At 42.2% G+C, this 24,111-nt stretch overlaps 1 protein-coding gene across 3 annotated transcripts in view; it reads right to left on the bottom strand.

The window, feature by feature from the left end:
- The window catches only part of rtkna (rhotekin a), a 53,552-nt gene extending 30,156 nt beyond the window's left edge, over positions 1 to 23,396 (bottom strand). For 2 of the 3 annotated variants that reach the window (XM_085294057.1, XM_085294058.1), the window contains exon 1: positions 22,963 to 23,396. In XM_085294057.1, the coding sequence (XP_085150183.1) occupies positions 22,963 to 23,073 (111 nt within the window). In that variant the 5' untranslated portion in view covers positions 23,074 to 23,396. Of the gene's footprint in view, positions 1 to 6,542; positions 8,003 to 22,962 lie in introns of those variants that run through there. The other variant, XM_085294059.1, reaches the window with a different exon arrangement.
- Between the last annotated feature and the right edge of the window lie 715 nt (positions 23,397 to 24,111).

Here is a 24,111-nt window from a genome sequence, read left to right as displayed (position 1 = left end):
TAACAAAATATTAGTGCAAGTGTATGTATACATTTCACCCTGTGCAGATTAGAGAAAATCCCAAATAAATCCAACCGTGTGCACCCAATTTTGGTTTAAAGTCATTAAAAATGCATGCTGTGCAATCATTCACCCTAGAACAAGAACGGTTGAAAGAAATCATTAAAAGCCCCAAATTACCATGATATTCATGCCCATGATGAGCGGATGTAAAGCTTTGATCACAACTGTATGCATATGTGTACGTGTAAGCAGGAAGGAAAGAGATTAAAACCAAAGATTTTAGAACAACAGCTCCAGTCAAATTCATCCAGCAGGAGTATATACACCCATCCAACACACACACCCTCCTATTATCACCCTGAGCTTTTGACCCCAACTACAAAACAGTAGCATGACATCATCTAGCTGGAGAGTTTCTTCCAGTGAGATCATCATGATGAGACACTGTGCTTTTTTTTTGATCTAGTAGAGTTTGTGTGGGACGTGGCTGGGGGAGGCATACAGTTCCGCCATGCCAATCAACACCCCTCTACCACAACAAGAGGCCCCATTCAGCAGCCTTGGCCCTCAGATCTACCTCAGTCTTAAGCCCCAGCTTCTGCTGTGTGCCGCCTCCAAACCCTGGAATTCCCCTATGCCTTTAGGTTTCCCTTTACAGCAGAGCCATTCATCGTCTACCCACAGAACCGAGACAAGCTGCATAAAACACAAGCTGGCCAGGTTGCTTTCTGTCATTTTACATTTGTATGAGTCAAACATTAACAATAAAGCAGCCAAGCCACAATCTATTATACTAGGTCTCACAGATGATGTGAAAATCAGAGTGCTAAATAGATCCCTCTTGTCCTTGATGAAGACAGAACTGTCAGATGGTCAGACAGCAGCTCTGCAAATGCTGACAGAGTTGTTCCATCTGCCAAACACAGACACCCACCAGCGACACCGCTTCAGAAGCATGCTGCAACTCAGTGGCAAAGCATCCTGCAGTTAGTAGTGATTCAATTAGGCACTTTGGACTGCTGTAGAAACACAGGGACACAAACTCATGCTGCTCCTGAAGAGACATCTTTAAGGGTTGTATATTAGTGATGCTAGTCATGCTTTCTGCAGGGGAATTCACACTGGGTAATGGATTGGTTTAATGGGGGTAACTGTTCATACTTGTTCTCCATCACGTTAAGCTTCCACCTGTTTGATGGAGCTCCTATTGCATGCAAGCAATTTTAAGACAATCAAAGATCAAAAAACAGCGATGCACACGATGGAGATAAATAAACTGAACACAATCATCCACACTGCAAAGATCCCACACATACAGTACATAAACCTCATCAAAGACATAAAATAAATGGTCTGCAAGACTCATAAACTTCCACACAATAATGAACACCATGCAGACTTCGTCTCGCAAGCTTAAATTGTATCCATATGGATGCAAACACAAAAGCAACATCTATAGGCTTAATTAAACACACAACCAAATATTCTTTTTTAACGCAACGTATGCTCCCACCATCTGATAACCAGCCTGCGCCACCAGCCTGCGCCACCAGCCCCGGCACGCTCAGATGTTTTTAATTTCACATTTTACAAATGGAACACACCATTTTAAATTCCTACGCTTGACACTGACTTGTGAGCTTGAATGCACAAAAAGTCAAGCAGAGATTCAAATCCAGTCTGCAGGCTTGAATCATGCCTGTAGCGGCAAGTTCAAGAAGCTCCAATTTTCTTTGGAGGATTAAAGAAAGGTGAAGCTTGAGGGCTAGATAAAACACAACGTGGGGGGAAAACAAAGCGACATAAGCTGAGGCGGTTGCGCAGACAGAGTGAGGCTATCCAATAGCTTCGGAGACAAATAGCAGGGATAGGAAAGTGAATGACAAAATGAGGCAGGCTTGAAAGATGCAGGGAGGCAGGTCGATGTTCCAATAACAACACCTTTTGGCATGTTGTTTTCTGCTTCTCACTCTCCTGGCTCACGCCTGCTGTTTTTCAAAGGAAGCTGGCTCAGGCTCCAGCATCTAACTGGTTCCTGCTCGCACAGAGCGCCTATTCAGACCTGTTCTGTTCCTACTAACCGCTGAATGGGCGATGCCTGGGGTGAGGACTGAGGTACACAGCACTGTGGTAATAACCATGGGGGACAGGGAATTTTGGGGTGCAAGCGTGAGGAGGGGAGCCACCTGATTTGGACTGCAGTCAGCAGGATTGACGTTAGCTGGATGGCCGTGAGTAAGGAGCTAGACGTGCTGTTCCAAGAAAGAAGAGGGCTCGGTGGGAAGAAATGGGTGTGTGTGTGTGATGTGATACAAAGCCCCCTTTCTCCTCTAGCTCCTACACACTGTGCTTGCTTTTGGCATACAGCACTGAAAGAACTGGAAGGTACTGTAGTAATCCATGGCACAGAAGTCAAAAACACACAGCAATCAGGCTAAAACACATATACATGATTCTTATAAGTAAATAAGTGCGGCTATTTCCACCCATTTGAGGTTGTAGAAAATCGCTTCAACACCTTTCATCTTAATTCAGATCAAATGAAAACAGCTAAATAACAACTTACACTGACACTGAAATCCAAGGCATTAAACCAAAGGTCTCTAATCAAATAAAAGATTAAATAGCTCACAGTAGTGGATCATTACTCTTTGCAAATATTTACTTACACACATTCTTAGAAGCACAAAGATACACACACAGCAAGCAGTGGAGCGCAATCAAGTGGTCTGTTGCAGAGGAATGTGTTTTGGCTGAGACTTGACTTGTGTATCCTGTATCAAAAGTGAACAAGTGCTGTTAGCTTTAGCATACGTTCCACTTGTGTCTGCTGTAACACAGGCTATGAGCCTCCCGGCTGAACCAACAGACGTGCGCACCTACAGATGCACGCGCATGCAGACTTCATCTACTGACTAGGTGCTTCATTAGCGGGGTATGGTGGGCTTGAATGCTGAAATTCATTAGACAAAAGGATGAATGAAACATATAGTGATTAAATTCATGGTGAAAATGAATATAGATCAGAAACACAACAACAAGATGAAGGAGAATAACAACAGAAAAAAAACATTAAATAGCAAAAACTATAGTCTAGGGACACCAGTGGAATGACTAAATCTGCACCATTTCTGTCCATTAAAAAAAAAAGAAAAAAGATTAACCTTTGCTCTTGCTACGCATTGGTCATTGGCGCATCAAACCCTCCAGTTACAGGGCCCAAGATACTGGTTTACTGTCCCAAGGCAGATACGGATTAACTGCTATCAGTCTGGCCTTTGCCCCTCCAACACCGCCTCCATTTAGAAATGGCATTGGTGGGGTCTAAAGGGCTCGGAGCTAAGAAATTTCTGCTACCGGAGCGCACACTTTGTGTGTCTGTGTGTGTGGTTATATAACTGAAGCATGTTCTCAAGCACATGACAACATGCACACAAGGGGACAGATGAACAGACGAAGAGACGTGAATATGAGTCGACGGATATTTATGGCAGAGTCCAGAATCTGTAAAAATATCTGAGGCATGGCCTCAGCTAAGTTTAGGTTTTGGGAGCGTGTGACCAATCGAATACGACTCTCGGGTAAGGCAGAGAGAAACTCCCATATGACCCCCCACCACCCCCAATATGAGCTCACAGTTAACCGGGGTTAGAGATGACTGACCATGACTGCATGACTAAAGTCACTGCTGCTCTTCAGCAGCTGTTTTTGACTTTACTTGTCTACGCTTCCAGTTTGTGCTCTCCTCATGTTCAGCAAATGATGCTGGGTCATCATATCAACATATCTAACAACTGTGGCAGAATCCAGAAAAAGAGAATCTCATTATTCTTTAATCAGACGACATCACGGGCATGAAAAGCAGCAGGAAGACAACAAACACAGAGAAAGAATTGTATTTTCCTAAACAATGACTGACCTACAGGCTAAAGCGCTGTGCACAAATCCTCATTTTGCAACTTGAGCAAAAAAACAAGACCTCAGAAGAATAGTTGCAAATGTCACCATTTAACTCTGCAACTCAGAAGAAGAAGTAGACCAGAAACTAGCAATCAGTATGAAGTAAATAAGAAAAAAAAAGTTATATCCGGCTTAGTATGGGGGATATATGACCAGTAATGTCAATGGGTTCGATGACATCATGTTGTCTCTCCTGGTGGGAAACAATAACTACTCATGACCATTTCCTGTTTTCCTATCAGCTATGTCTCCTTTGGGGTAAATCCTGCATCCTGCAACGCAAATGCTTTTAACATGTATGTAGAGCTAAAGAAGAAACTACCACAACTATGGTACGGCCTCATAAAAGAGACAGAATATTGAAAACATCTGAACCATGAATGTAGCAACAGCTACTCTAACAGACTTGTAAAAACATGAAGAGGAGAAATGTTGCATCCTACTGAGCTTGAAAATAAATGTTCCTTCCTCCCTCCTAACTCTACAATTATAAATGCTTGAATAATGCCTCAGCGCCTCAGTACACCTATGTGCAATCTCCTTAATTTTTTCTTTTGAAATGCTCTCTTCTCTTCTGAAATAATCAGTGAAGAAAATCTATAACAAAGAAGGACTACCTCTACATCCCTCAGATATGTTGTACATATAAGTTATGTTGCCGCAGGGGAGAAAAAAAATCACATGGAGGAGAAAAGGGCTCACATGTAATAACTGCAAGCTCTGATGATCCTAAAGAACACTTATGAAAGACCCTGGAGCAAAAAACATCCATAGCTAGCTGAAATTGCAGTCAGTGTGGGCCATGCAGTGCAGCTCAGTCAAAGAATCCTTGTTTCATAAAACCACCCAGGCACAGAAGAAATTGTGGCAGGGGGGCGGGTGAATGAATGAGCATTTGAGCAAACAACTGAGTGTTTACCAGTCAAAAGTATGGAGCAAGGCCATCCACCACACTGAAATTCCCACAGGTTAATGCAGAGTAAAGCCTCTCTGCAGCTGACACTTCACCTTTGAACTCCCTGTGAAGCAGGGGAAGCAACAAGAAAACTTTCCCACATGACTGAATTAGAGGCCATCATCTTGTTATTGCACACGTCTACCCTTGTAATTGCATTTACAAAAATTAAACTGGAACCGAGACAGCTCAATGCTTACAAGCACAAAGATCTTGAGACAGAAACTCCTCATTATCTACATTCCACAGTAATGCCTTAGATTTAATACTCAGACAACGCACCATTTTCTGGTCTATGTCCAAGCAGTAAACAGCATTCTTCATCAAAAGAGCCTCTGTAGCAGCAACTAACACCCTGATTAGTGTTTGATCACGTTGTCATTAAGAACTTGTGTAGCTATTTTTAGGCACACATACTATAAAGATATTCTTGAGCAAATTGAATGATACATTCAAAGACAGTTCAAGAGTCAGAAAAACCAAAGCATCCTAGAAAAAAAGAATATACCAGGCCTCACTTAACCTGGAGTTGGCAGCAGTCTCCATGACTTCATAGCTTCTTCCCTTATGTGATGAAAAGCCAGACACCTGGCATGCTCTGTGGCACTTGGCATGGGTACACAAACAAAGAAACACTTCAAATTCAAAAACAATGCCAAATGCTTGCAGGTACAACACAGCATGAGTAATATCACCTCTTATATTGCTTCCATGTCACACAGTGTAAGACTTTTTGGACTAGAGTTCTGTTGACATGGTGAGAAACAAACTCTCTGCTTTTGAAACCTCTGACACAGCTACAGCACAGACAGGCAATATTTTTTTCAGCTTATACAGACAGAAAAGAAAGAATATTAGAATATCTCTTTGACATTCCTGTAGCATTTCCAATGGCCATATGTCTCTTCTGCCTTTTAACTCTATTGAATGAAGCACTCATTCTTCAGGTATTTCCTCAAAAAGGAAAGAGGAACAAAGACAGTGGTGATTTGCAAAAGGACGGAGGTTAGATAGTGCATGCTCAATAAAGCTTTTGTCAAATTAAACGGATTGATTCCCTTCTGTGTCTTACTCGGAGCACAATAGCACACTCTTTCTCACATACAGACATGCATGCACACTCCCACAGGGACTTGTGAGGCCCACATGTGCAGCTGTGGACTGTGTGTGAACCCCAGTTGGGAGGGGAGACACTGAGGGAGAGATGGATGGCATGCAGTGTTGTTTTCTGTTTGCTGTCAGTAAGAGCTTTGCCATCTGTAAAAAGAAGAGCCCGCACCAGCGTCAGTGCAACTTGTTTGTCACATAGAAAGATTCCTCAAACAACCCCTCTGTAAACTTTGCAACAGCTGCAGACTGCAGACAGAGGATGCACTGTACTTTGGGGAGCACATATTTGAAAGTAGAATTTCATTTATCGGCCAAACTGGTTGTGCTCACAGTTGATCAATCGGGACACAAAAATTAATTTAAAAAAAACCCCAAAACAAAACACTTTTGCTAACATACCCAACTTTGAAATGCTGTAAACTAGACACAGCAATGCCAGCAACAAACATAAAACAAGCTTGCAAAAGTCAGACAGAGGCGATTGCCCATAACAAAATTAAATCTGCTCTTTTACCTGCAAACTGAGCGCAATCTGACGAATGTACATCATATTGAGATCTTCCAGTATCCACAGTTTTTCCTCCATGTTTGCGTGCTTATCAACTGGCATCCTTTAGGCAGGTAACGAAAAGATTGACTTCCTTTTGAAGTTGTTGAGTTCAGACCCCTACCCCGCAGGAACCGGGGACACTGAGTTCATTATGGCAGTGTCCTGTTCAGTCGTCAATGATTAAGAAAGAAATCAGTGCGTAAAACAACGCGTAAAAGTTCCTCTCCGCATCCAAAACAAGCCTAGTAGGACCGGGAAAGCAGACAAGAGGTGGAGTGCATGACAGCATCGACTGCACTGTAGCAACCCTGTCCATAAAATCCCCCCAACTCGTTCACGGCGCGTATTCTTCTTCTGTACTTTTTCTCTCCGGGCGACAACGATCCTCTCAAACACCCACAGTCAACACCCAGCGGCAGCTGGAAAAGAATGGAGGCTTTTAAAATGCAATTGTTCTCTTTGTGTCTCTGTGTCCCGACTGTGAACGCCGTCTGTCCTCTTTGACAAGAGACCTTTCCACAAAAGGGCATCGCCTCTGCGGGAATGATAGGCACAACTACTCCACTGTGTGCGCCCTCACGCTGCCCAACTCGGCGCTAAATTAACCCCTACGACGCGCCTCTGGTGTTGATAATAACTCTTAAAAAATAAGAAACGGAGGAGAGAGAGAGAGAGAGACTGCCAAAGCAGAACTCACGCCCATAAAGCAAACACAAACATAAAGCAAATACCGCACCAGCACGCAAGCACAGCGGGGCGGAGAGATTTGTTCATCTTAATAGCCTGATAATAAATGGAGAATTACAGTGTCAGAGTGGAGTAAGAGTGGGAATGTACACCGAAATATCACAGAAAACCGGCTTAATTCAAGAAGAGGTGCTTCAGGAAACATTTAAACAGTGGAAATACTCATATTTGACTCATTTTGTACGATTAACTTTTTAAAAAAAATATCACGTATCCCAAAAGAGTCGCTCAATATACATAGATCAGGGTCACACGCGTGAGCACAGTTCAAAAAGACCTGCTTTGAAAACAGACTGCGCAAACCTTTCATGTATCAGTGGACAACTGTTAACTCTCCAGGAAATTCTTAAAATATCCAACAAATATTTTTGGTTCTTCAAGTCATTTTTTTTGCGTGTGGGGGTCCTTATCAAAGCGAGAATATTCCCTACTTTGAAAATAAAGCGCTTCTTTCCACGCCAGAAGTCGGTCTCCTTTCCAAAGATCACAGCTGGCTGCAGTTTCCTGTGTTCTCAACAGAGAGAATCCCAAAGTTTCACTCCATGTGACTTTCAGCCACAAATTCCCCTGATGGTTGCGTTTATGTCTGGGAAAAACTGTTTACAGTCAATCGGAATCTGCTCCACACAAAATACGGTGTGGAAGAAAAAACAAAAGTCACCCCAGTCTCCTCTCCAGTGCGCTCATGCCCGCGCTGTTGTGATGCGTGTAAACTTCCTTGTGCTGAGCAAACCACAAGCCGACCCCTCAACAGGAAACCGGCGTTACGTTGCAGGCTACTTACTCACTCAGACACATTAATTAAAAGGACACAAATTCTTCTGCTCTTTAACACTGAGGTGAGTCAGAGGTCACCAGAAAGGATTCATCATTAGTCAGATCACCCCTTAAAACAAAGTTACATGACATAGTGACAGGATGTTTTCCCACCACATTCCTCAGTTTTACAAGATATTTGGGATGACTCTTCTCTACACACATGTCCATATGGAACTCCATCACCCTGGAGCATGTCTCCTAAACTTGTGAACACATGCAAACAGTGAAAACAAAAGCGCTGATTAAGCCCTTTCACCTCAAAGAGGCAGAGCCAGGGGCGCCAGCAGTAAGCCAGGTCATTTCCCCAAGAAAAGCCTCCACCCTTAGAGTTCAAATCAGCCGGCTAATCTGCTGCAGATACCAACATATGCAGTAAGACAGGAGATTTATTGTTCCGGGGGTGGAAAAAGAAATAGTTGAGTTAAAATGCAAAGAGGTGCTTTTTGGCATCTCTTTGTGTGAGCGTGTGTGCGTCTGACTGGATACATAAATCACTCAGAATCTAAAATCACATGCAGCCGATCCTCTGTGAAAGGTGACCTGGCATGCTGCTGAAATGGAAAAATGTTAATCCAACAAGACCTCAGAAATATGCTGAACTCTGTACTACTGTACTAACCTGGGCTGAAACAAACTTAATAAGTCAGCTTATCTTATCTTTATGTTTTTTTTAAAGAATGAACAAACAACAAAAGATAAAATCAATATAAAATATATAAACTACTCCAATATCACTTAATCTATTTAGTTTGTCCTTAAGCTCCATTACAACAGCAGCAGTTCCCCGAGGCAGAACTGGCTGCAGGTAAATCTCCCTGCAGTAAACCACAAAGACTTACATATTATGACAAATGCCTAGAGGCTGAACAAAAACAGACAGAAAACAGCTATTATCTCAATGACAGGGCATACTGACAGGCGGTTTAACCAGCTCAAACACTGCATCTTGGCCCGAAGCCACTGAGAATAGGGCAAACTCAGCTAGCCAGAGACAGCTGATTAGAGGGATGTGTAGAAGCCTGACACCTTTGGGCCTGACCGATTTTGCGATGTTAAATAGCAGTTACCTGATTGACTGTTGCATTAGCAGTGACTGTTCTTCTGACTGAAGCAGGGCCAGATGTGCTAATTGGCTGCTATGAGGGAGCCAATGTATTACACAACCAGTTAATCCCTCACCAACTCTGAGGTTTAATGAAAACAGAGAAGACACACACACACACACACACACACACACACACACACACACACACACACACACACACACACACACACACACACACACACACACTGAACCTTGCATAATAGAATCACAGAGGGTTGAACCTCTCTAAAGACAATACCCGGTGCCTCTGTTGTTCCTGAAAGGAAGTGTGGAGGAATATGGAAAACTTCCTGTCTGTACACCTAATCGGCTGGAGGAAAACACACTGGAGTCAAAGCACAGAGTGACCTGGTGGTGCTCTGCCAAACAACATTAAACAGGAAATATTATACCTGCCCTGTGCCCTGTGATGGACCAGCAGCCTGTCCAGAATGTGCCCAGCCTCTTACCTCACGTTGGAAAAACAATTCCGAAAGATGGATGGATGAAAAGCTGTTATACCTGCTTTAACAAGTTATAAGATTGCCCCACATATCTCCACAATGTGCACTTCAAGTTTCAGCTCAGGATACCAGACAGATCCTTCATTCTGCCAGGCCTATAATAAACCTGATTTTAGCTCTGCTCCAAACAGGCTGTTTCACTGTCTGTAGTTCTAATTCCAGCAGAAGTGCTGCTGCCCACGGTCCGTTCAGCTTCACGTCTGTGAGTGACAGAGCACAGCAGCAGCATGTTCAGATGACCACAGAGGAAACAGACCTGAATGAAAGATTCTGTCGCTTCCAACATATTGTGTAAATATAGTCAAAACCACAGCACAGCTGTTGTTTTTAACTTTAGTGAGTGGTGACTTGGCAAACAGGATTCAAATCAGGATTTAGAATAAAAGAGCAGCAGCTTGGAAAATGGCAGTAGGTGAGAGCTAGTTAACAGGTGTTTTAATGGGCATGGTTCAGCCACTGTTTTTTACTTGTTCGGCTGTCTGACAGCAGAGAGACATCAACATGTAACACAAACTGGTTTTATTGGGCGCTTGGCTGTATAATATACAGAAACTGTCCGTCAGCACTGCAACTGCTCGGGACACAACTGCTTGGGTTAGCATACATGAATCTAGCCGAAACAACAATGGTGGGGCTGTTCTTTTAGAATTTAACTGTGCAACTTGGACAAGTCTTTTTCTCCACTTTAACATGACACCCATCTGTAAATCTGAAGTCAGAGGTGCTTTTCAATTTAGCGAGAAAGAAAAGAAACAAGAGGTTGATGTTATTGTGTTGGACAGACATACTGGAGACACTTTGTTATGTTAGAAAAACATAACAATGCAAAACGGCAGTGTGCATGTATACGTTGGAAAAAAAAGTACTTTGGCTTAAAGACGGATTTATTATTGTTTTAATCTTTAAAAACCTTCCACATGCATAAATGACAGAAAGGGCTGGGTTTGGTGGCACAATTCAAAACACCCAGGTTTCACCCAGGAGTGACCTTTTACCCTTATTTTAGACTTTCATACACATTTTTTAAATTTTATCACCTTCACTGTCCCTTCACTTTTGCTTTCGCATCATTTGGTCAAAATGATCAGCAAATATGGCATGTTAGCATGCTTTCCTCTCTGCAACAGTAATTTGGAAACTACAGGCACAGGAAACGTAGCATTCTGTGTATCAGACAGGTTTTTAATCAACAGATTTACCAGTTAAGCCTGATTGCTCAAATAATTTCACTTGGAGTCCAAAGGGAGAGTCTGTTAAATAGCAACAATGTCACATTTTCCAAAATTCAGTAACTATCCTTTATCAAATGTTTTCAAATGTCAAAAAGCAGAAAGACATGTTGTAATAAAACATCATCGGCAGATCCCACAAATCTGAACACAGAGTATTCCTATTGTTTAGACCAGCAATCCATAAATATAAAATAATATTAGGGAGATAAAAAAAAAAAAAGAGTGTAAAGAAAATAATCATACTGGTGATTTTCAAACAAATGTAATGTTAAACTTCTAATCAGCATTAATGAGTAACTGGATTATTTCTTTATGTAAATCGATATGTGTAAAAAGTTAAATGCTGTCTTTGGTCTGAGGCACAGTGTGGCGGCAGAACAGGGCAGGGAACCACACGAGGGCCTCAGGCAGCCGTGCCCCAAACCACAACAAAGAAGTCTGACTATCATCAAAACCAAATCTGAAATCTGAACTCCACCACGACTCCCACTCGCTTAAATTACACACAGGGACACAGACAGCAACCCACGCTTACATACACAAATGCACATCTAGACATAAATAGATATAAACAAGTTGTAACAAAAATGGTCTCCAAATTTAGACAAGTGCCTTTGATCATGCTCGCAAATACTGTTGTTAAAATGAAACGGGATTGTTACAAACGTTTTTCACACGTTCAAGTAGATTTTTGGTCACACAGAGAAAATAAAAGACCTCCCAGACCACCAAATCAGCTGCTGTACACCAACATTTAACACAAAGAGTCACAAAGGTGAAGTTTTTTTTTGTTTTACATTAAGATAAAATTAAAATATTTTGTGATTGCACACAGTGAGGGGAAAAAATGCTCTGATCAAAGTAAGAACAGGCGCACAGAAACAGAATATCTGACTCAACAGACTGGACTATCACAAGACTTCAATTACTTGGCAGTGTTAGGGTAGTTTAAGGCAGACGCTGCTCAACATGATGAGAGCCGTGCGTGATGAGCTGTGAAACCAGACATTTCATAAGGAAACCCCCTCCAGAGGTCAGTTCTCAGTTACAGAGCATGAAAAACCTGCGGCGACAGCCACAGAGTCATAACTCAGGCGCAGAGACGGTGTAATGACATTGTAAATCGCAACAACAGCCTAGCTTGTTATTAGGTGTATCGGCTTGAAGTGTGATACACTTAATAAGAAATCTGTCCAAATGATGGAGCTTCTACTTTAAGGTTAGGTAAAGGGGATGTTGTGGTGATGTGTGCAACGCTGAAGATGAAAAGTCAGACATCCGGCTGCAAATCACGCAACAGATATTCTTCTTTCATTGGAAATCCCATACTGTAATAGATGCCTTCACCCGAACCCATGGGTTAGCATACAAGATCTGGGCGAGGAGGCTGCCTAAGTCAGGGTAGAAGGCCAGGGAGTGTTTTAAGTGCTTAGTTGGAGGGCTGATCTTATTTCTCAGTATCACCCATTTTACTGATAGCTGTGAAAGAAAAACAGACTCTAATACAGACGACTAGAGAGACAGTTCAGCAGTTCAGCGGCAGTTTGGCTGCTCCCCAGAATCATTGCTGACTTTCAGGAACGCTAGCTCAGCTGGTCACAGGAGACTGCAGCATCTCATCACTCTGAAGGACCAGACATCTCAGTGAAAGAGGAACTCTCTCGTTAGGAAATTCATCTCAATTGATTTCTTGCCTCGGGGGTGCAGGCTGTGCAATATACAAGGACATGTGTGTGGCTCAGGGAGGATGTGTACACCAAGGCAATTCATTTACGTTTTTTTTTAAAAATGTGAATGATTTTCTAAAATTAGTATTCATGACCGTAACATGAATATAAAGTGAACATTTAAAATTGTGAAGGGAAGGAGAAAGACGCGGCTCAGCAGCTGTGCAATGTGAAATGGAACAATGGCTCCCCCTGCAGATTAAGCAGCTGCAACAGCAAGATGTGCCGCCGAGGGAAACACTGTTTAACAGTGCAAGTTACAGAGTACTTCACAGAGAAATAATGGTTACACACAGCCTGAAGTGAAAAAGCTTTGATGTCTGTGTGGTGCACTTAAAAGCCTCTAATCTGGGGAAGTAAAAAAAAACAAGAACAACAAAAAAAAGGGAAAAGGATGTAAAAAAAGCTCCTGTTTGTTTCCAACTAAAACCAGACGTGACAAAGATGACTTTCACAGACACGAGAAGTTCAAAAAGAAGAAGAAGAGGACAATGTTTCCAAATATAAACAGTAAGATTATAAAAACAAAAGGTTGAAAACCTGTAGTTTTATTAGGCATGAGGTCATGCCTGCTGGACTATAAAACTTATTTTTATCACTGATTAATGCCAAGGCGCTGTTTGTTTGTGGGTAAAAACCAAAGCAAGAGCCACTAATTGAAACATCTGCAGAAACAATACAAGACTAAACACCTGCAGAGGAGACATTCAGGAAACTACAAATCAAACAAACACTGCATCTTTATGCTAGGTTTAATACTTTTGCCAGCTTGGAACGAGGAGGGAGAGGACCTAATGTGGCATTTTAATCAAAAAGGTATGGAAAGGCAGCATTACCTTATACGAACTGAAGGTCTTCGTTGTTTATAAATTCCCCCCTCGATTCAGAATATTCAAAAAATAATCTTCAGCACTGGAATTAACTTCTTGATAAAAATGTTTCTTTCATATTCACATGACACCGTGCAAATGATTTATCTTGCAGCCACTAGCATTTCTTAGGTTTTCTGACTGGCTGGCTCATTGTACTCGGGGGAATTATGCAGTGAGGGTTGAGTTTGGACACAGGCACAGAAAGATAATAATGCATAATGTGCCCTTTATGTAAAACCAACAACATGTTGGGTTTAATTTTTTTTATACACATCGGTGATTTTGTACTGCGCTTTTTCTTCAGTTAGTGAAGTATTAATTTAACCTAACTTCAACAAATACACTGTTTAGAAGCACATCAGATGTCAATGGGGAAAACAATCATGCCGGATATCTATACTGAAATGAACTGGGTTATGTTTTAAGAAGAAAAGGATGTCACATAATTTGAGGGAAAGGTTCATTCAACTTACAGAATTTAAAGACATGCCAGAAATCTAAGGAAAGAAATATGCTGGACATGATGCTTTCCACAGCTTCTCCACGCCCTTTCACATTTGCTACATATGCTCAGGATAAATCTGCTCTCATCTGTGAAAAGCACAGGAGGTCGGCGATGGACCTGCCAATTATGGTATTCTATGGCATTGAGCACAGGGAAGACTAAAGGATGCTTAGTCCTCAGGCCACCCTCATGAATTATGTTTCTGATTGTCTGGTCAGAGACATTCATACCAGTAGCCTGCTGAAGGTTATTTTGTAGCTCTGGCCGAGCTCATGCTGGTCCTTCTGGCACAAAGGCGCAGACACCAGTCACGCCGATGGGTTAAAGACCTTCTACGGCCCTGTCCAGTTCTCCTAGAACAACTGCCGTCTCTCCTGGAATCTCCTCCATGCTCTTAGATTGTGCTGGGAGACACAGCAAACCGTCTGGCAATGACAAATGTTGATGTTCTGTCCTAGAGGATTGTGTGCAGCCTCTGTAGGGTCCAGGTATCACCTTATGCTACAAGTAGTGACACTGACACTAGTCAAATGAAAAGATGAGGTAGGAACAAATGCCAGTAATCTTGACCTGTAAAACAATTCCTGCTTTGGGGATTGCCCTATTGTTGTTCGACTTCACCCATTGTTAACTGCAATAACACCAAAGCAGCTGAAACTGATTAACAACCCCCTCTGCTACTTAACTGACCAGATCAATATCCATGAAGTTTAACTGACTGTTTTTTTGAGCAGTGTAGCAGAATCTTCCATAAGAATTCTTCAAACTCTAAGTGCCTTCTTCAAATTACCCTTTTGTTCAAACAATGCCTCCAATTGATTTTCTTAAATTAACTATGAAACATAAAACAGCACATCATAGCATCTGTGAAGCTGTAATTAGCAGAAAAGTTCATTTTCTGGCTAGACAATTAATCACAAGATTGATTGATTGCAGTGTATTTCAGTGTGACATACAAGAAAAGTCCAACAAAACCACGAACACTACTATAAAGGTGTATCAGATGGCTGCATGCTGTGAAATACTTTTAAGGCAGTTTTTGACTGATTTTTCCTTTGTGCTGTTATGACATTTTGAAGCCCTGATTGGCCATCCTATTTTACTGCTGTCAAACGATGCAAACTGGCATTCGATCTGCTCTACCTAATATCTTTTTGGCAATATGATTGACACTACAAGTGCTTTTTCACATCGAAATGCGGCTCACATTTGATGGTATAATCACAAAGGTATTCAGAGTATCATTCATATCTGACGGCATGCATAATTAAACATCAAAAATCCGCATGAGTGAACACCTACAATGATTGCTTTCGTTCCTTGAGGTAGGCAATAACGAAAAAACACAGGGACAGACCACAGAAAATAAGTGCTGAGACATGAGCAAAAAACCCAGCCTTACTACAATATGTGACAGTGCACCGTCTGCCACTGGGCCCAGTAAACACACACATTAAGACGCAGGCATGCTGGCAGGGACTTGTACACTGTGCAGCATGCTGGGAAAGCAGACATGCATAGTAGAACCATCTGCTCTCATAAAGTCAAACACCTGCTTGGCATCAACAAAACAGAGAACATCGCTGGCGCTTGTGCCCCCTTTGCCCTCTCCTCTCCACGGTAACATTCAGAGAACTCCCCATTAGGCTGCGCTGCAACAAATTTAAGATGCGGCTGTGAATTCAGAACCAACGCCGCACTAAATTATTTGGTACAAAGAGCAACACAATACCTACATCTGAAACATCCACAGTTTATCGGTTATTACATGCCGTTCACCGTAGGGTGCAGTCGGTCATTTACCTTGAACACATCACTTTGTATCTCAGTGAGATTACACAAAATGAAAACAAAAGCCTGGATCAGTGCAGGAACGGGCATGCACAACACACCCGCTTGCCCCTCTGAACATTTCTCAGTATTGATTCCTTTCACTGTGCGTTCCCCTGTATAAAAGAGAGGCCCTGACTCTATCTATTTCATATTAATGTTAGGTGGTTATAAGCCTCTTTGTGCAGAAAAAGAAATGAAAGACAAGACCAGAACAAAAAGAGCTGTAGAAAAAGGTGTAGCACAGTGGGCTGACATAGACATGCCCCATATCCTTCAGCCTTATTGAATGTGTGGAATTGAAGGTTAATGACTTGTCCCTGGTGAAGTTACAGGCTAAAGTTAGAATATGAAATGTTGCAATGAACCCACACAGCGTGCAAAGCGAGTTTTTTCCCCCTCACTGTTGCCCTCTTTGGCTTCTAGGGCCATACAAGATGTAGGAAACCTCAAACCTCGGGGGTTTTATAATTTCATAAACCCAAATTCCAAGCGCGACATACAAACGCCAACATCTACAAAGATTTCTATTTCAAGCACAGCATGTTTGTCAGAGAATGGCATTTTTCTTCATGGAGACAAAGCCGCTCATGTTTCTAAGCCCTCGGTAATAAAAGGGGCTGACGACAAGTGCCTCGGACTGTAAATGATACCGCATGTTGGAATTTGGGTGTGCATGTGTGCCTTTTTGTCAATGTTTAACAAAGCTGTACTCAGTGGGGGTCTTGTGTTAGAAGGAAGAAGATACTTCTAACATAAAACAGTCAAATGATGTTGTGCAGTGTGTTTGAGCTTGGCTGAACAAGTTGGCTGAATAATAAAAAAAAAAAAAAATTTAATTTAAAAAACAGAGACTAAAGGAACATAAACCAAATCGTCTGTGGCTTTCCATAAGTAAAGAATCTGGATCAGTAAAGTGGGTTAGCCCTGAAGTATGTGTCAAAATGGACCCATTTCCCTGTTTCATCAGGGGATCTGAGCCCGAAAGCAGTGGAGTGGCCCACATAATATGGCTCTTGGGAGAAAGAAGGTGTTAGGAATGATAGAATTAGAAGAACAAGGACTGGCAAACGGATACAGAACAAAGGGTTTACCTGCTCTACATTCCATTAAATTTACCATTTCTGTCATACAATCCAGAGGAAATCACACAGCGCTGTTCTACTACCTTATTCAGAGCCTATTCTAGTTCATTTCATATTTCTTTAATGCCATGTCGCAGCCATTCATACACATATACGTGAGCTTAGTTCACAACAATGGACGAACACAAATCCTTCCATTGTAACATTACCCTCTTTCCCAATATTACGAGAGGATGGAGACAAGAAGGGACTTGTATGGCAACAGGTCTGGGTTACTCTGACTCAAAAGCTTTATCCACCTCACTAACTGAGGTAGTAACTGAGTGAGACAGCTCTGATGATGCATGGAGGAAGTTTCCCATCTGGGAGAGTGGGAAAGTATCCAGTGATTAAGCCTCCAATACTTAGCTCTCTGTCTGTCTGTTAACCGAATCACTGCCAGTGACAGCCTTACACAGGACAGCGTATGCTGGGTGAACAAAGGAGAATATGCAATGGACCTTACTCAGAGAGACACTGGTGCTTAGTCACTGTCTGTATGTGTGTGTCTGTGTATGCGTATGAGGCAGGGGATGACCGAATGATCACATGAATGATTAACAGCAAGTTTAAAACATAAGCTTTCATTCATAATACTTGTTGGTACGGTAGGCAGGGACTTCACAATGTACAGACATGTGTGAACTAGATACTGGCTGTAAGTGTGACTCACTTCCTCTATGTGCCTATATGTATATTTTACACGCCTGTTCTGCTATCGGTCTTGTCGCCTTGTTCACAACAAAACCCTTTAATGTGCAAAAGTGCATATCAGTGTTTGGGTGGGGTTTACTTGCAACATAAGAAGCAGCAGACCCTCAGCTGTTAAACTGCACCCTGACACCAGCTGCCAAATAGAGACACTAACCACACAGCAAGACAAGAACACTTATGTCCTTACACAAAGGCAGCCTAACTTTCCATTCACAGCAGCAAGAAGCTGGAAGTAGATCACTGAACTAGAATACTGTAACAAAGCCACAATAGAGGGTAAGAAAGTAGTGCGCTAACACTGATTGCCTAAAAATGAAAAGTCCCCACAATAACCCTGAAATGTAGTTTTATCTTTTACCATCATGAGACTAACCATCTCTGCAACCCAAGCATTAAAAGTTTTATCCACCCAATGGGCCTTATAGATAAGATAAGGCTGTGAGGAAAGTGCTGCCAGCACACAAGGACATTCTGTATCTCTGAGTCTAATGATGCGTGCATGTTTGTGGGTCACAGAAACCCCAACAAACAGGTGTACTGTACATTTTGTTTTATATGTAACACAATATTTTTCCCCTTGGCAAATGTAAAGACTCACAGCAATGATGAAATTCAAACAACTGAGTCAGTGTTGCAATGGCAATTTAGTTTATATTATACTGTCAATACAAGAGCTTAAGGGCTTTTGTAGACACACCTAGACTACGAGGCGACTGTCAGCTGTTTCTTTGAATAGCTCACTCACTGAGTAAATGAATAAATTAGACTCAAATCACTATTAAGACATTAAGAATTGTTGATGTGAGTTTTCATGCCAAACAACAGATCGTTGTGTTAAATAATAAACTACAGCATAACCTTGCCTTGCTGCATGAAAATAATAGAAATTGGCGCGTGGGTTGAGTTCAACAGTGAAAGAAGTTAGAATCTATTTAATACTTTATTTGAAGAATAAAGCTTTGTTCTCACTATCACCAAACACATTAGGCAAACAGTCCAGCCATTACCACGGGGAACAATGGCTGGCCATTGGTTGAATTTTACCCGAGGCTCGATGAAACCGAGATTAAACAATTTAAAATTTGTGCGAGCTCACAGACGCTGCGTGGGAAAAGTCCTCCGCAATGACGTCGCCATTAAAAAAAAGAAAAGAAAAGTTAAACATTTACTGGTTAAAACATCAAACCCAGAAAGTCTCCCAGCAGACAGCTCCAGTGGCGAAGCTTTGTTTAAGAAGAGAGGTTTCACAATGGCTAAACTTTTCCCTGGCATCTCTCCTGTACCCCTGCAGTGTTAAAAATGCGAGAAAGCCCTGAGGGTACACATGTGAAACACACACGCGCATGCACGCACACACACACACACACGCGCACATATCTCTATGTAGGGCAGTCTTCAAGCAGTTATTCAAGAATTCAGGAAAGCGGAGTGCATCCAGTCTTCAGAAAGCTCAGGCCTCTGAGTCCCTTCCCAGGCATTTCACGCCCCAGAACAGTGTTTAGTTTTTGGCTACAGTGCAGCGCAATAAGCCAATTGTTTTTTTGTTTTGGTACACAGGCCTGCCTTGAATGTGAGACTTTCAGCATTCCTTCAAAGTGAGTCTTCACTCAGCGGATGCACGGCTTGGGGTGCTTTGTCTTTGTTGGCAAAAAGTGTTTTTCCCGACAACATCTACGCGACCTCTCTCCCTTCGTGTGTGCTCTCAGGCAGATATATGCTTACATAAAGAGGTCACAGTCTTCTGCCAGGCCACATGAAACACCAGAAGCGGCACTTGGAGGCCGCTGCCTCTGTGAACTATAAAACACACGTTTAAACATCTGGAGAAAACATACTGGTTTGTAACTCCAAAGTAGATCAAATATTACCAAGGTGCAACAGTTTCGACTGATAAAAGGTCATAAATTAGTAAAAACGAAACAAAGCAAATAAACCTTTCTCTAGCTGACTAACGTGTTCTTTTTATGGCCAAATGATAAGCAAAGACAGTTAGTATCCAAAATTTCACTAAAGCCACAACTATGTTCACTTTGGATACTTCCTTTAGAGAGCCTGTGGCTACACAGGGTGGAGGAGAGCATGACACCAAAGCCAACCACAACCCAAAACTGTTAAAGCTTTTTCCCAACAGAAATGGCACACTCCCAGACCTTGCCATACACTGTTGCAGGCTGAGAAAAGAGTGTGGGTGGATGGGCGCGCCATCGCGTATACCTAACCACTTCCTGGCCCTTTATAGCTGGTATTAGCCACAGCGCTGTGGACCAGTGTGGTCCATCCTTGAATTAAACATGGCACGACGGCAGAGCAATGAAATAGTGGACATTCCACCACCACCTCCATAATAACTGCACTATCCCAATCTCCCACCGCATGCCTGGCTGGCTTCAGCTGAAAGAACAGAGCTGGTGAGGATGGAGACAGTGTGTGTGTTTGTGTTTTTGTGTGTGTATAGACTGTGTACAGATACACTGGTGGCCTTGTGGATCAGAGTGAAAAAGCAGATGTGCTCTTCGCTCCCACTGAGCAGGCAGTCAAAGGATCGACGAGACGGCTGCTGTGTGGACATCTGTACAAATCACTTGTTCGCTTTCTCACTCTTCCAGCTTGTGGCCATATCACCCTGTCAATTTGTGATACAAAAACAGCAGAATGCCTCGGCTCTATGCCGCAGAAGACGCAGAGAGAGAACACTGCAAGACAGCCAGCCAGGACCTTTATGTTTCGATAATGTAGAGACACTCGAATTACATTCAAGCAGCATAAAAAAAGCTTGCCGTGGATGTAATATATCTAAATGTCGAGCAGCGCCTGGCAATATTTTAAACATTTGAATATTTTATTTGCATAACTGATTGCACTACTTAAACAATTTATGGAAATCACCAACGTCTGCCACTGGATTTTTTTAACGCCATTTAAAGGATAAAAAATATGCAATGCAAATTCATAATTGCACTCCTGTATATCTGATGGAATATAAGGGCCTGGATTTGATAAATGGTGTGTGCGTTTCATTTGTTGATAACATGTCACTGACTTAGAAAAATTCGACACAGGCCACCTTCGCTCGCACACATTTACATAAGAGAATCAAGTGCTGGCACATTCGCACAAACGTGATACTCCCTGGCACTGTGAAAACAGGGTGCTTTCACAGCGCTTCATTGAAATGCTGCAGATTGGTTCCACGGTGGCACAGAGAGAGCCCCATAACACAGGGAGCCAGAGGAAGGTCCCAAGTTCCTGAAAGAGGATCATTAGCATTGGCAACAAAGGCAGAGACACAAATTACTCTTGTATGAGAACCAGTGGAAAGCAGATTACAGAGTTAAGGAAGTGATCATTGTTGTCGTTGTGAAAAGAAAGGAAGTCTTTACTCTGATAAATAACTAATACAGAGACCGGGGGGAAGTAATGAGAATTAGAGGTGGAATATTTATGAAGCTAGCTTTGAGGCTGGTGTTGCTAGTCATTTCTTATCAGTACTTCAACTGTTTTTGGTTTAATTTCCCAAAAGAATAGACAAAACAGTACAAAAATAGGTAAACACTAACCTTCACTAAAGCACACTGGCCAAATTAATGATTACTATGTAATAAGGTTAATAACTCCTGCTCTGCACACTAAAAAGACTGTGCTATTTCCTCATCTCTCTTATAACAGTGCCTTTGAGAATGTTTGTTTATGCAATTTGTAAGCTCCTTTTTTTATTTAATGTCTGATCTTCAGCTCGCACCACCTGATAGAAACCAGACAAGACATGAGATCATCCCCTCCTGTCTGTGAAGCTGTACAGACTTAACCACATTAACACCGCTGCACATCTAGTGAGTGTAACTGGCCTGTGCGGGCCTGTGTGCCAGATATGATATATACAGGCTCCTCAGACGCCGGATCCGAGTAAATCTGACTGCGGATCAATACGATGGAGTGTGCCTCACCTCCCAGGGGTTAGTAGTGTTTTCTTGTGACATGAATTATAAACAACAGGTGAACATACAGTTGCCTGACAATGTTTATGCCTGCACACGGTTATAAAGCAAGTGAGATTCAGGGATGTAGGAGAGAGCAAATCAATACCCTGCCTTGATCGTTTGCTATATTGCACCATTAACATTCCTTATGTATCCTCTTACATCTGGGCCTCCCCGTCTCTTTGCTCACACACACTGTTTCACACGTACACATCCCCTTCTCTTACTCCTGTCTGGCAAAACAAAATCCCAATCATCAGCTTCCAGAACTGCAGACACATCTCATATGTGAGCGTACTTTTAATTTAGCAGATCCAAAAACAACAAGGATGTGCTTTTGACTAAAAGCAGTTTAAAATTAACATGCAATCTAATGAGGGCTCACAGGCAAGTGTGCATGTCTGGAAGGGAGTGCAAAGAGAGGTGCACAGAGGCAAGACTTCCACCCAAACACTATTAAAGTGGATCGTGAGTAAAAATAATTAGAGGTAAGTTTGGAAGTCACTTCTAAGCCTGCCTGCTTTACTGACAAACAGTGGCTAATATGAAGCAGATGCTGACATGGGCGATTTGTAAGCAGGAAGAGGGAAAACATGCAGGAAGAATTGCAGTTCTAATCCAGTGACAAACAGCTGAGGGGGGGAAACACAGGACTACAGCTTTGACCTAGTTCCCAACTTATTGTTGAGGATGTATTGCCCAGCAGTCAAAAGTGAAACATTTAAAAAGAATTAAAAGTGAGTTGCTTTGAGAAAGTTTGCAGATAAAATGTCAGAGAGATGTGTAATGATTTAATAATGTAATACATTTAATGAAAGAAAAAGAAAAGCATCTGAAGGTTCAAGCATCATAACCAAAACTACACAATACAAGGCTGAGGAAGTTACCATAGAGACACGTTAAAGTCTCTGCGGGTACATTATTAGTTTTTATTTAGAGTCGGGTAAAGCGGTTTGGAAATGCTGCAATTAGACGTTTAATTTGAAGACGTGAGCGCAGCAGCAGCAGCAGCTCTCCTGTGCAATTTAATTAAGTTTTTTTGTGTGTGTGCCGAGCAAAGCAGGCTACACTCTCGCATTCGGAGCAAGATTAAAAGTCTACCAGATATTTTGGTTTGTAGAGGGAGTGAGATCAGTCGAAGTTGTAAACAGAGCATTTCTCTTCTCTCTCTCTGTGTGTATGTGTGTTTGAGACGGCTGCGATAAGAGAATCGGAGAATCAGAGTCTACCTGGGATGTGTCCAGGAAAACGCTCTTTCTGAACTTCCCCCGCCGTATCTCCATTTCAAGGGCAGAGCCGCGAGCAACGGTGGCTCTCGCTGTTTGATTTCGGCAAAACATCGTTTCTGCTTTCTGGCAACTTCAGTCAGGGCAAGCCCCGTGTGGAGCGTTTTAGTTCAACTTGAATGGAGCGCAAAGCGTAAGAAGCCGCTTCGAAAACTGCCGAACAACCAAAGCGCACAAGAACCAGGTTGGCATAAAAAACAAAAAAGCCCACAAAAATTTAAGCAACCACCCCAAAACACCGGCGCTCCTTCTGATGTGAGAGGCTGAAGCAGGTCTTCTGGCAGGAAAAGAGCGATTGAAGGGCCTTCCTTGTCAGCAGTTTCCCAGTTTTCACAGCACTGTCCCGAGTGCGTCCAGCAGTGACACAGTGACACCCCATGTGGTACAGCTGACTGAGACCTAACTTTGCCCTGCTCTGCATCCAGAGACCTCTACTGGTGATGAATGGCAGAGACTCACTATTGCACTTCGAAAACCCTGTTGCAGGCCCACTTTTTTTCTTTTTCCTTTCTTTTTCCTTTTTCACTGAAGCGATTACTTGGAAACTCTTTCACAACACAAACTATTTAAGCATTAAGGTGTAGTATGCACCATGAAATAAATTACATATAAGCAAATAAATAAATAAGAAGGGAAAAAAGTCCAATTAGCCTTTATTTTGAGAGCCTTGTCTGCTTTTCCAGTGTTTCCTAGGCATTATTGTCAAAGTGTAACACATTGCTATTCTCAATCCCATTTCCATATATATTTTAATAAGCGAAAGTTTCTCAGTTGTATTAATTGCTCGTGTTCACATCACTGGGATGACAATGAAAATCGGTTTTATCGGCAGCTTTAGCTGCCAGCTGAAGGCTTTCGTAGCCACTCATAAAAGGAGGCTATAAGGATCTTTTTAAACATAATGTTTATAACAGTCATTATGTGCTCCTCTGGAATTCTCTTTTCCCTAATATCAATAATGTAGCCACTTTACGGGGCTGTAAAGATAGGGGTATGGACTTTACTTTCATGGTAAGACGTTTTATTTATGAGCATCTGCAACAGAGCATGACGACCCAGCAAGAACGTGAATCAGAATTTGTGACTGTGCTG

The sequence above is a fragment of the Mchenga conophoros genome, linkage group LG12 (genome assembly GCF_057382185.1).
Source record: "Mchenga conophoros isolate Kocher_MC1m ecotype Shallow Benthic linkage group LG12, M_conophoros_male_GT1.1, whole genome shotgun sequence".
Lineage (NCBI taxonomy): Eukaryota > Metazoa > Chordata > Actinopteri > Cichliformes > Cichlidae > Mchenga > Mchenga conophoros.
This window is presented reverse-complemented; position numbering and strand designations above follow the sequence as displayed.